The sequence below is a fragment of the Alosa sapidissima genome, chromosome 20, assembly GCF_018492685.1.
Source record: "Alosa sapidissima isolate fAloSap1 chromosome 20, fAloSap1.pri, whole genome shotgun sequence".
NCBI lineage: Eukaryota > Metazoa > Chordata > Actinopteri > Clupeiformes > Clupeidae > Alosa > Alosa sapidissima.
The window spans coordinates 21,032,460-21,046,472 of NC_055976.1; the positions used below are offsets into that span (position 1 = coordinate 21,032,460).

The 14,013-nt window shown below is 40.4% G+C and overlaps 1 protein-coding gene across 2 annotated transcripts; it reads right to left on the minus strand.

The window, feature by feature from the left end:
* Positions 1-5,571: 5,571 nt before the first annotated feature.
* On the minus strand, positions 5,572-10,450 carry LOC121694438 (glycerophosphocholine cholinephosphodiesterase ENPP6-like). 2 transcript variants are annotated; one of them, XM_042074609.1, is made up of 8 exons: positions 9,693-10,450; positions 9,420-9,599; positions 8,852-8,963; positions 8,371-8,512; positions 7,715-7,938; positions 7,461-7,581; positions 6,449-6,563; positions 5,572-5,910 (listed from the first exon to the last, which is right to left on the minus strand). In XM_042074609.1, exons 1-8 carry the CDS (start codon positions 9,916-9,918, stop codon positions 5,690-5,692), a joined length of 1,341 nt encoding a protein of 446 aa, XP_041930543.1. In that variant the 5' UTR covers positions 9,919-10,450; the 3' UTR covers positions 5,572-5,689. The 2 variants fall into 2 exon arrangements, with proteins under 2 accessions (XP_041930543.1, XP_041930544.1); XM_042074610.1 differs by having other exon boundaries at positions 5,573-5,910; positions 7,461-7,598; positions 7,768-7,938; positions 9,693-10,411.
* Positions 10,451-14,013: the final 3,563 nt, after the last annotated feature.

Genomic DNA, 14,013 nt, shown 5'->3' on the forward strand with positions numbered 1-14,013 from the left:
TTTATTCCATATGTGGTAATGGATTACCTTATATTTTACATGCTGTGAGGAATAGGAGTATGACTGCATACAGTATGAATGTATGAACAAAGACCCATTTTCAGGTTATAGAGTGTGTATTGCAGTAAAAGCCAGAGTTGCCACCTAGTTATTGCATCTAATTTAAAACACTGCAGAGCATGTTTGTCCACGTTCCTTGTTCTTGTAAGGAATTAGGAATTAAGAAAATAAATTGAATTAAAAACTCAAACAAAGGCGGATTAAAATCTTACAGGAGTGATAATCCAGCCTGGTTTGGCTACAAGGGTCAGAGTTGAGACAAACCTCCCCTCCTTGTAGTGGAATCGCTCAGGGATCTCTTGTCAAGAGTAGGTGGCCATGTTCTCCACTGCACTGAGGGCTGCATATATCTGGAAGGATTCGGTGTATATGTATATATTTGATTGCATAGCCTCAGTATCCATAAAATCCATATGAATTTTATGGACATAAAAAACAGATAAAAAAAGAAAATAGATTACATAGGAGACATGATAAGAGTGTGTTCACACACCTTTCTCTCATCATGAGTTGTGAAGCTGACGATACATGCTTTTTGAGCAGTGTTGCTAGGCAATATCCCTCATTATGTGGTTCTGCCATGTTCCCATTGATATTGGGCAACAATTTATTTTCTGGAGAACTTTAATCAGAAGCCTAGGCGTTTTTAATGCAAATTTATTCCAATCAGAATAAATGGATCTGGTTATGTGGTTGCCCGGCAACATTGTTCAAAAAAGAGGATCTCACCTCTTCAAACTTCTTGTTTAGGCCACAGGCTCACGACAGGACTAATGTCCAGCACCTTGATGACATCAGACAGATTGATGTGTTTGTCCAGTTCTATAATGTTTGTGACCTCAGACATGCCATGATCGGAAAACATGACGATGTTCAGGTCGCTGCTCATGTTTTTGTCCTGCAATGAAACAGTGTTCATGCTGACAATATTACTTCTATACGCACATTACTATGTGTTAGTTAGGCCAAGCCCCTCACAGTTCAGATTAAAAGCTGTATTACCATTAGCCTAGTCACCAGTCACATGATATTATTGCTTCAGGCAATGTAGGTCTACATAACCCCTGTACATAAACCAAACCATACACTCTTTGCACACAGACTAAAATTTCTCACCATGACCCTTTGGTTGAGAAACTGCAGGGTGGCGTCCAGTCCAAGAAGAGTTTCTGTCATCTGAGGTGACTGGGGTCCAAAGTAATGGCCTACTGCGTCCACCTTCTCATAATACATGGCAGCCATGTCAGCTTGGCCATCACTAAAGCAAGCAAAGGAGCCAGTTCAGCAACATTTTCAGGCCGAATGTAGCCAAACAAGCAGCATAGTGAAGCAAGCTATTAATCAGGAAGACGTACTGTATCACACTGAGAATGCTTTATGTTTTGCACTGAGAGAAATATGAACAAATTAGTTACCATATAATAAGTATAATAAATAAAAAGAGAAGAAATTATAGTATTTAACATATTGTTATATTACAGAGACGATAACACCAGTTGAACCAGGATAGAAAGATACAGTACTTGAGTGCATCGAGGGCATGTTCCATGACATCTGTCAAGTTCCGCTCCGAGGCATTTGGTATGTACGGTGCACAGAGAGATGGTATCACTCCCACACCTCCTCTCTACTTCACATCCTGAAACATAGTTTTTCATGCTCTGAATTAATTCGATAATGGTGAGATCTATCTGTCAGAAAGGCAATAAATCTGGGAATGTTCATGGGTCAGTGACATATAAGGGTTGGTAAGATAGAGAAAATTAAAAATATGTTTAAACCTTTAAAACAAAACATGCCTGAGATTTGCTAAAGTGTATACTTTGTATTTCTGTTGCATTCATATGATTTAATATGACAAAAATTACAAATATCTAATATGTCACACCTCCTAGAGTTCATGCAATTGCTCTCATGAAATTATTAGTTTATTTTGTAATATCCTATGAGAATATGTTTTATTATATTTATTTCTAAATTTAAATTATATGGGTTTTTCATTGTACTGAGCAAGACCATATGCTATAAACATCTTGTTTTATGTCTATTCTTTGACCATTTGAGTAAAAATGGTTTAAACAACCATTATTACAGTGGGGTAGGGTTTTAAATCATTATCCATATTAACTTTTTTTGTACATTATTAGTCTTTTAGACAAAATACTGGTTACACCAATTTAACATAAATCGGTTACACCAATTGACCATAAAACGTTTATAGCAATAGGACAAGAAATTGACACAGAAAATAGGCATCAAGGTAAACTGAGTTGGATATTTTGATATGTATTCATGTCATTCATCATATTCCATATCAAATATAATTTCTAACATCAATGAAGAAACTTGTGTTCTATTTGATTTCAGATCAGTTCTCATACAATTTCAGTCTATACCCATTATTTTCAAAGAGAGTGAGATAAATAGCCCTATTTTCGCGATGCAAAACCTGGTGCAAAGCGTATTATTATTCTGACGCTTTTATTATTCTGAAGTTTTTTCCTATCTTACACTATCTATTTTTCCTATCTTCACTTTTATTAAATAATGCGCCCTGGGGTGTGGAAATTACCGACATAAGGTGTGGTCTGGCTCATGATCTTAAAATCGCTATCTTACATCTAAAAATCATTATGCCACTGACCAAGAAAAGTCTGGTCTATAGCGAAAGGCGCATATGAAACACAACTGAAGACGCACTGTCACGAGATGTAAGCAGCAATCTTCTGCAGAATAAATGTCCTTAGGTTATTTATTCAGTCATTCGAACATTATAGGGGGAAGTTTTGCTTTTTTCAAGTTTTTGCTGGTAACCCATTGTCAGTCAATAGTGAAAGTAGTTAACTGTGTATAACTGTTTTGTCGTTGACTATGACACCACGGTGAAGTTAGTTTCACTTTGCCTATAGTTCAATTAATAGACAAGTACAGATGTGTGTAGCCTATACTCTGCTAGGTTTTAGTAAAGAATGGCTTAGTGGAATACCTGTTTCATACGGTCTTGCGTACAAGCAGATTCCTTCAAATACACCGCTGACTATCAAAATACTGATGCGCTGTTTGATGTTGCCCTGCTTGCTGTTAAAGGGAATGACAAATGTCCTCCTCATTGGTTTAAAGGATGTTAAGCCCAAAACACTCCCATGACTGATTAAGAAACATAAGAGCCACCTTTTTGCGCCAGGCACCTGACGTTTGATAACAAAACCACCCCAAATGTGGACCGGACAAACCCGCTTACGCTATTCGCTAGTGACCATGCATTTTACATTGCTAAAATAGGGCCCAAAGTGTGTGTGAGAGAGAACTAGATGTACCGCATAGCGGTACAAAATATGACCGCCGCTCAGTCCTGTACATCCTTTCCGCGAAAATATACCACACTAATCAATTTGTCTCCATCTTTTACTCCATCCCCCACTCTTGAAACTTTTGTGTATGCTTGTTTGGCATGCCTGTGTGTGTGTGTGTGCGGTTTTTCTCTATGTTTCTTCTTCTGCATAAGATTTTAGTCATCTTTAGTTCATGTGATACTTTATTGTCAATGCACAAATTAAGTAACAGTAGTCTGAAACGAAATGCTGTTTTACATCTAACCAGTGGTGCAAATAACTGACATGTCCAAATGGGCCTTGATGAAATGCGTCGCTAGACTGTTCATACACATTTTAACGGGCCAAAGTTGAAGAGCTGTTGTCCGTTGTTGTTCGTGCAAACATAGGCTGATTCATGTTCCCTTGCATTGTGTAACTGAGGTCCATGGCTTGTCTGGCTTTCACCAGACCAAGCTCAATCTTTTAAGAAATCAAAAAATAAATAGCGGGCTCAGGCTGGGTTCACCCAGCCTAGTCTATAGGCGCCCGATTTTGTTTAATTTTCCGATTGAGATATCCACGCTCTGGCTATTCTAAATGCAAAAATGCATCAGGGAGTTATGACAAAACTGTAACTAACAAACTAGATCCTAATAGAAAGCTGTTAGCTTCCCTAAGCTACTGTACAGTTAGGCCTATAAGGTAGGCCTATTTACAACATAAATTGTCAATAGGCTATGCTGGCGACACAAATAAAATCTCCTTTGGAAACCAATGGCTTACGCCTTACAGTATCAAGCGGACTTAAACTGCCATATAGTGCGAAAAGTTGTAATAAAATTCACGCAGCTCCATGAGTCAAGGAAAGCGCGAATGAAGTAGCCACTTCTAAATGGGACCCACTACACAGTAGCTTAAGGTGTGTTACTAAAGCAGCCATAATGAAAAGAAGGTGTCATTGTTTGGATACTTCACACACACACGTGCTTTTTAATCTCACAGACTACAACTACCAAGCTGGAAGCACATCGATTCCCCTCTCACACCCTGCACGCACTTCAAACAAATAAACAGGCATCTCAGTCTCACGCATGTATAGGCAAAACTGTATCAGACTGGTGTAACGTTGGTAAATCTTCCATTGCACAGAATGATTCTTGTCTAGCACGTGCAACAAATGACAGTCGAAAGATACAATTACAGTGCTGCTATCAATTTGCTTGGTATAACCGCATTTATAGTTTTCTACAAATACAATCAAATTGGCCTCCATCACTCAACCAACGCTAACGGTAACATTATTGTACCGTCCTTATTGATATTATAAGATTAACGTACCTGCAGTAAAAACCAAGCATGTCCGATAAACATTCTCAGATTTATTTCGGCTTCAAGAAGAAATGGGAATTACATTTCATGTGAACATCGTCCTATCCTTATTAGACGTTCTCTGCGGTAAACTACAGTCCTTGTAGGAAGCTTCCATTGTTTTTCCAACCCACTTTTAACTTCCAACAAAATTACGTCTCACTGCAACGATGCGCCATCTAGTGGACAAACGACTACTTATCGCCAGTACTGGAAATGCAGCCATGATGATGATGATGAATATTTGGCTTTCTTTTAATCCTACTGAATATGTATCGGCCGTTCTAATACCAATAGTATGTGCGTACCTGTGTGTGTGTGCATGTGTATATGTGTGCACTGCCATCTACAGGCCAATGAGTGTACAGTCACTAAATGTACACATAACCTAAATTTTTTAGACCCCCCCCCCCCCCCACCCCATGGATGAAATTCTACGAAACTTGGCATACCCCCAGAGAATGCCAGGTCAATCATACACATAAAATTTGGTGCAGTTCTGAACATCTTAACTGAAGATAGGGGCGATTAAAGCAGAATGATATTGCATTTTAATTTTTTACCGGGGGGGGGGGGTGCAAATCACAAATGAGTGATTATGGGCCAGTTTGATGTGGGCCCTTGAGACCAACATACCATAAAAGATTCTTCATCCTCAGTGCCACGGTTCAGGTAGTTATTTAGGAAAAACTGCTTTTTTTGCGGTTCGGGGGGCCCAGCATGGGGGGGGGGGGGGAGAGGCCCCCGGGGACTAAACGAAATTTTTCTGTAAAAGTCTAGTGGGGCTACATAGCCACCAAATTTCATGTGCCCCGGTGTTTCGGTGTCCCGTGTATCGTTGACCTAAAATTCAGGAAGTAGATGCACATTGCATTCTTTTCAGGCTCGTTTACTATTGTCAGTGTGGCATTGAGGTAAATGCAGGTAAAACGTAATGGGGATGGATTTCAGTAAGGTGACACATGTACACATATAAACAGTCCTATCAAGACCAGGAGACAGCTGTGCTGGGTTACTAGGACCGCTGTACTGGACGGCTCTCTCAGCATGGCCCTCACGCGGTCCAATGAGCCGCTATTGGGAAGCGGATCAATCCCCAGGGTATGACACATGACGTTATAGGCATCTACGGATCTGATTGGTCCAGCACTGAAGTTGCTTTTGAAATCTGTTGAACAAAAAAACTGAATTATCAGCTTGGCAAACACAACTATTGGTCTTATTTTTCATTTTGCAAGCTAAAAAAGGTGCTAACTTCATGGTTCATTTTATGGTTTTATGGGATCACATTTTTAAGATTACTGTGACCCCTTAACCATTACTCTGACTAAGGAGGCAACCTAAGGACCTGATTAGAACATACTGTAGTGATCCCCGCAGTGGAAGAAGGTTACATTAGTTAATGCATGGTTAGGGGCCACCAGCAATGCTTTCATAGATCACCAGTGGGCCGCGTACCACTAGTTGAAAACCCTTGTGCTTGCACAACATTCTTTGCATTGGTTTTCACCAACTTTGCTGTTGGCTTTGTACTTTACTAAAGAGCATCAAAAGAGAACTGTATATCTTCCTTATTATGATATGGGTTTATGCTGAGAGAGTGACAAAAAGGAATGTAACTAATCTTGTGAAGTGAAGTGCTGTGAAGAGAAGTGAACTTTTTAGAAAAGCAATGTCAACATGGGTTTCAGACTCCAGTCCCTTACCTGGCCCTTTTGCTACAAAGAACCCTCTCATCTCAACAAGTTCATTGTCGTAGCCATGTGCTCCATATTTCCTGTCTCCAGTGGCATTTGGCTGGAAAGGCAGGGCTGATATGGTCTGAAAAAAAGTAACTTAATGAGCAAAAATATACTGAATTCAAGTAAGAAGACAGAAAAGTGTTGTAAAATGCTAACTCTATTGTATCATTTTGACTACACGTAAATGTGTGAATAGAGAGAGTCCCAACCATGACGATGCTACAGCATATGCAAACAAACAAGCAACTTTAACTTGCAATCAAAAGCAGTTTTGCACCTAACCTAATTATCATGGTTAAATAGTTTTGATTAACATAACTGGGCGTATACTGTAGATGCCTATAGTTTCCTCATTCCTGGAGTTCCCCACATTCCCACCTTTGTCTTCGCATAATGTATTTCCTTATTATTCATTTACACACACACACACACACACACACACACACACACACACGCACACACACACACAGACACACACACACACACAGTTAGAACAGTGCTGAGTTGAGCCTGTTTCTCCACTTTGATAAGTAGTGAAGTATGAGGACAGAAATCAGGACAGTTAACTAATTAGTTAAATTACATTAAAGGGAAACTTGGCAGGATTTCCCCCTCTGCTGAAGAAGTTGTGCATTATGCTATTTCAATGTGGGAAAAAGTAACGATAAAGCACATGGATTTTTTTACAAGCTAGCGAACGGTTAGCATAAGTTTGGCACAACTCTGTGGATGTTACAAGGTAAGAAACACGATTTAAAACGAGTTTCTTGTTTCTCACTTCTCTTTCCGGGATGGTAGTCTCAATGTTGCAAGGTTGGTTTTCCGCCTGGGGACGCTAGGCGCAGCGGGGAAAGTCACCATTTTCACCGGAACAGGTCATTTAACCATCCAAATGATTTCTAAACGGGTTTATTACGTTGAAATAGTTGCCAAGTTCCCCTTTAAATGAACACTCTGACAACGGTACATAACTTACAGGAGTAATGATCCAGCCTGGTTTGGCTACAAGGGTCAGAGTTGAAACAAACCTCCCCTCCTTGTAATGGAATCGATCAGGGATGTCACTTATGCGGTAGGTTGTCATATTTTCCACAGCACTAAGAGCAGTAAATATCTGGGGTGAGGGGAGGTCAGTATCCATATGAATTTTATGGACATAAAAATAGCAGATAGATGGTTGATGGTTAAATGGTTGTAGGAAACAGAAAAACAAATATTCATTGTTCACACCTTTCTGTCATCATTAGTTGTAAATGAGAATACAGCCAAAAAGAGGATCTCACCTCTTCAAACTTTTCTTGTTTGGGCCACAGGCTCACGACAGGACCAATGTCCAGCACCTTGATGACATCGGACAGGTTGATGTGTTTGTCCAGCTCAATGAGGTTTGTGATCTCAGACATGCCGTGATCAGAGAACATGACGATGTTCAAGACTTTGCTCATGTTTTTTGCCTGCAACACGACCCCCAATATGCGTTAGTGCATGAGTCAGTTTAGCTTCTTTCATTTTTGCATCTTGCTTAAATCTGTATTAATCTGAGATCACTTCAGTATTGTTGTGCAGATGTGTCAGAATACAAGGATATGTGACTGGAATTAAGGATGCACGATATTGGATTTCTGCTGATATTTCCAAACTCATTTTGGCCAATTGCCAATGTCGATACATGTGTGTTACAAATCTCTTTTTTATTTCCTTATTTCTTTCCTTTTCTAGAATTAAATATTTGCTCTTATTGTGATGGTCTGTTTGTTGCTGCAGGCACGTTGCCTTTAATTCTACTCAAGATATATTTGATAGCCAATTAATGTATCTGCTGATGCTGATATTGTACCAATAATACTGTGCATTCATAACTGGGATACACAATATGGGATTCTCACCATGACCCTTTGGTTGAGAAATTGCATGGCGCCATCCAGACCAAGAACTATTCCTGTGGTCTCAACTGACTGGGGCCCAAAGAAATGACCCACTGCGTCCACCCTCTCATAATACACAGCAGCCATGTCAGTTTGGCCATCACTAAAGCAAACACACGAGCCAGTTCAGCAACATTTTCAGGCTGATAGGAATTACTGCATGCTACATAGTAGCAAACTCTGTCTGCCAGCCTGCCATGTGAAATCATGTGGACACTGATAAGATCATACTTTTATCATGTTTTGCGATGTGCTAGCCATGAAGAAAATATCAACATATGTGTTTCGTTGAGCTATCATACCCAAAAGTATAATGACAATAAGTTTAAGAATGCCTTTTTTGTTTTGCATGGAATGTGGAATAAGTGGAATGTAAAAAATAATATTCAGCATATTGTCACATTAAAGATTGGATCAGATAAACCAGGATAGAACACAGTACTTTAACGCGTCAAGGGCACGTTCCATGGCATCTGTCAAGTTCCCTTCATTTGCGTTTGGTTGGTACGGTTCACAGAGAGATGGTCTCACTCCTAGAATCTCGCCTTCACACCCTGAAACATAATTTTCATACCCCACATAAAGACATGCAAGTGCTAAGGATTTGTTAAAGAGATGTGATTACACTGGGAATGTTTATAACAATACTTATTACAACTTAATTATGATGGGACACTTTGCCTGTACTCTAATCTCAGCCGTGATGAATCATGTCTCCACCAGCAGAGCTCAGTGCACTGACCTGGCCAGTAGTACATGTAGACCCTCTTGCCCAGCACAGCTCAGTGCACTGACCTGGCCAGTAGTACATGTAGACCCTTTTGCCCAGCAGAGCTCAGTGCACTGACCTGGCCAGTAACACATGTAGACCCTCTTGCCCAGCAGAGCTCAGTGCACTGACCTGGCCAGTAACACATGTAGACCCTCTTGCCCAGCAGAGCTCAGTGCACTGACCTGGCCAGTAGTACATGATGTAGACCCTCTTGCCCAGCAGAGCTCAGTGCACTGACCTGGCCAGTAGTACATGTAGACCCTCTTGCCCAGTTTCTCCATGGTCACCCAGATCGGCTCTGCTCCGTCCCACCACAGAGGCAAGCGGCTGTCTGCGTTGGTGCCCAGCAGGAATTCCGTATCCGAGTCCATGTCCCACATGTAGTTCCCAGTCATCTGGTGCACTTCAGTGTTCCGGCCTGATGAAAGGGAAAATATGAAATCCCCAGGCAAGACTGGATTTTTTTTTACTATTTGTATAAGTCTTTGCCTCTGCGCTTTAGAATCCTTACCTGTCATGAGTGAGTAGTAGTTTGGATAAGACAGACTGGGGAACTCTGGAGTCATGTAATCCACTTTCACTCCGTTTTCCACAATCTGTCGGAACCCAGGAAAATTGTCCAGATTATTGAGGTAGTCATAACGGAGTCCATCAATTAGAAAAACTAAAAGTTTGCCACTGGCATTGTAGGAGCTTAAGATGCTCAGTAACATAAAAGCAGTGCCGGTATATGTCATGACTCCACCAGGATGACTAAATGCTAATTACAGCAACAGGTGGCTCAGAAGTTCAGTCTATCTGATGAGGGAAATACATGTAAATGTGGGTCCTCTAGATGATTCTGATGCAAACGAGGAAAGAAGATCAAGAAAAGAAAGTCTTGGAGCTGACGTTTTATTTCAGCACAAAGTAAACCCTGCAGGGAGGATCAAGACGCGACTCCCTGACTGTCAAAAAGGCATAGCATATATAGCAGGTAGGTGGTACGGTCAGCATAAATCAGTAAATCATGATGTAGACAGTGGCTGAGAAGAATGACGTGTCCACGGCGATGACTCTGTGAACTGTATCTACAGACGCTATGGCGATTACTCCTGGACTTCTAATCTAAGCACAGGACAGACCGTGTCTGCTTGTTTACTCCATGGCTGTCCCCTTCTGATATGAGCCCTTGTGGAGCCACCCTACGAGAAGAGGATGCCTTTGGAGGTGCTAAGAGGGGGGGCGGGGGGGCGCTAAAGTTTAATTATGGCTAAAGGAATGAGAGGGGTGTTGCCTCAGACCAAATTTGCCATGTTTATGTAGACAAGGCAAACAACAGCACATATCACAGACTTTATGAATAAGATCTTTAACCAAAAAACACTGATCATTCACTGACATTCAAATAGAACTTCAGAAAAAACTAAAATGGCATGTGGTAAATTGGCAATAGCCTATATTTAACAGAAATCCTTTATTTTCCATTTTACCACAAAGAACAGGTGATGAAAATACTACAGATACGCCAAATTTGGTTTGTAGGCCATGTTAAAACTCAAAACAACAACAAACGATCACAACAAGAGCATGTCAAAGAAATAGAAGTGTCTTGTAGTCTATAGGATTCCGTGTTTTAATGAATGAATGTGCCCTCCATCTGCCAAGGTTTTGTAATAGCATACCTGTCTGGTCATCTCCACAATTCTTGCCAGACTAGCAGGTGTCACTGTTAGAGTGCAAATGCTGGGTAATGCTGTGCCCCTCTACCTTTCCCACACTTGTGTCAGACTGGATGTGGCACAGGCCAGTTCAGAGTAAAAATAACAACAAATGTCTTTGAAGAGCAGTTTTTGTCTTCTGAGCATGGCCTAAAGAAAAACATGGAGGAAAAAGCCACTAAGCAACCGTACACACATTCAGTGGCGCTAAAAACTCATGCAACGAGCCCCGTGGTGTCTGGGTCCAGCGCAGACAGCGAGCTCTGTGAATTGATGACTCAGACAAATGTGTGTGTCTATTGTTCAACAAAGATCTTTTTGTCTGGGAGGAAAGTTTGTGTTTTTCATGTGTTGCCTAGACAATAATAGTGATAAGATTAGACGTCTGTGTTATTTGCTGAGCCTATACTTGGATAACCAGACTGCAATCACATAGAGCACACATTCATGAAACATTGGGCAGATAGAGTTGGAGTTTTGAAGACATGAAGTATGATTGTATACTGGAGTATGAGGGTATGATCTCACTCTTTCACTCAAAATAGAAATTCTGAAGCGTATGTTCAGAGCATGTTCATGTCAAGCCAAGTCTCCTTTTTTTAAAGTAAGTATAAGTATATACTCTCTTGATCCCGTGAGGGAAATTTGGTCTCTGCCTTTATCCCAATCCGTGAATTAGAGAAACACACTCAGCACACAGTGAACACAGTGAAGTGAAGCACACACTAATCCCGGCGCAGTGAGCTGCCTGCAACAACAGCGGCGCTCGGGGAGCAGTGAGGGGTTACGTGTCTACTGGTCAGGGTTCGAACCGGCAACCCTCCGGTTACAAGTCCGAAGCCACGGCTGCCCGTAAATCACACACACACACACACACACACACTCTCTCTATCATTCACACACATACACACTTATTCTCACACCAATCACAGTTCAAAAGTTCTGACACCAATTTTATAATCCGCACAGACTGATCCCTCTGTCCAGGAAGATAATACCCATGCACAGAAATGAACAATAACATTCCGATATGGTTTAGCACTGCTACATCTTGTCTTTCTACTTGTTTCTTACCACAAAGAAGATTACTGAATAATCACACCTCTCTCACACTGTGTGTAAAACTGCAAGACCAGCTAATATTCAACACAGCAGATGTGTAAAAGAGTGTATAACTGTGTAAAAGGGGGTAATTGAACCAGTCTTATCAAAAGGTAGTTACATTTTATCTTGTGTGTGTATGCATGTTACCAGAAGACAATCGAGAGTTGAATGGGCAAAAGTCTAGTGCGACTGTACCACCACATAATTCTAAAACACAAACTTCGTGTCAACATCTTTCAAATCAGAAAGTGCTAAGTTCAGGGTCAATATTTTTCAAATACAGTCACATGAGCTATTATTTTGAGTTCATCAATGCACATCACAGTGTTAGTGATGGGTGCACATTACAGTGTTGGGTGCAGACAGATTACTTACATGGTTTGAAAGTACAAAAGTAAGGGAAATCCATCATTCAGAATCAAACAGTATCAATTGCAATGTGAATACAGTATTCTTACATTCAAAACATGGTTCCTTGGCATATTTAAACAAAAAGTAGCAAAAGCTGATTTTTTTTCATACATTCACAGAATACATACATCAACAATGAATACAATAAGGTAGAGGCTCAAGGTCGATCAAACATGTTGTTGGTTTTTTTTGGCAAAATCCTCTTGATGTCATATTACTTTTAATATTAAATGGACATTTAATACACATTTAATATTACCTAATTTCAGTGTATTTGTAGTAATTACAGGTAGACCTGTCAATTGTTTACAATCTGCAACAAATTCAACTTAAATTTAGAGCACATTTTAAAGTGCTACAAATAATTAAGCATCAAAAATTATGCACCTGAGTTTTGGGGTGTTTTGTGATCTTCCACATGCACATTTCACAAAACTACACACAAAACAGCTGTTTCCCAGCGTGAGTTTTTCCCCCATTCAGTACCCTGACAGCCCTGTCCCAGAAAATCTAGTTACAAACTGCCAAAGTATGGTTACTGAGCTACAAAATAACATGTTTGCTTTAGCTCAAAGAGCCTTTCAGAATACTGAAACTATGGGCTCTATCATGATGGTCTAAAGCGCAGTTAAAAATCTATAATCATCACGACGCAAAGCTTATTCATCATAGACTCGAGTTTTTCACCATGCCCGTCTCTTTTTTTTGAGCAACGCCCCAAGGGGTGTGGCAATAAACGACCTACGGAGGGGTCTGGCGCATTGTCTAAAAATCGCTATTGTACATAAAACGCATTACGCCACTGACCAAGAGAAACCTGGTCAGAAATCCATGGCGAGTTGTTTATATGTTATTTGCATTATCAACAGTGATATGGGCAGGTGCACAACACACCGTGCTTTTCTTATCAACGAACGTGCACCAGCACACATCCATGCAAAACAAATTACACGATTACAATGGGAAACATAATTAGAATAAAGATATTATGACATACATCTCACAATGAATAGTTATTCACCATCATTTGCAAATTGGTGATGACGGATAAAAGTGATTAGGCGAGAGGCGAGAGGTAAATATGAAGCACAGCTGAAGATGCACCGTCACGAAATGCAATCAACTCCTCTGGAGTATAAACATTTTTTATTCAGTCATTCGAACATTATTGGGGTAAGTGTTGCTTTTTCCAGCCTATGTTTTTGATGGTAACCCATTGTCAGTCAATAGTGAAAGTAATTATCTGTTTTGTCGTTGACTGACACCAAGGTGAAGTTAGTTTCACTTTGCCAATGAGTTCAAATAATAGACGAGTGCAAATGCGTGTAGGCTATACTCTGCTAGGTTTTAGTAAAGCATGGTTTAGTGGAATAACTGTTCCATACAGTCTCGCGTGCAGATTCCTTCAAATACGCCACTGACTATCAAAATACTGATGCGCTGTTTGAAGTTGCGCTGCTTGCTGTTAAAGGGAATAACAGATGTCATTCTCATTGGTTTAAATGATGTTACGCCCAAAACACACTCATGACTTAGGAAATCCTTGTTGCGCCATCCGCCCGACGAAACGAAATAACGAAATGATAACGAAAACACTTCCAATGTGAACTGGACATC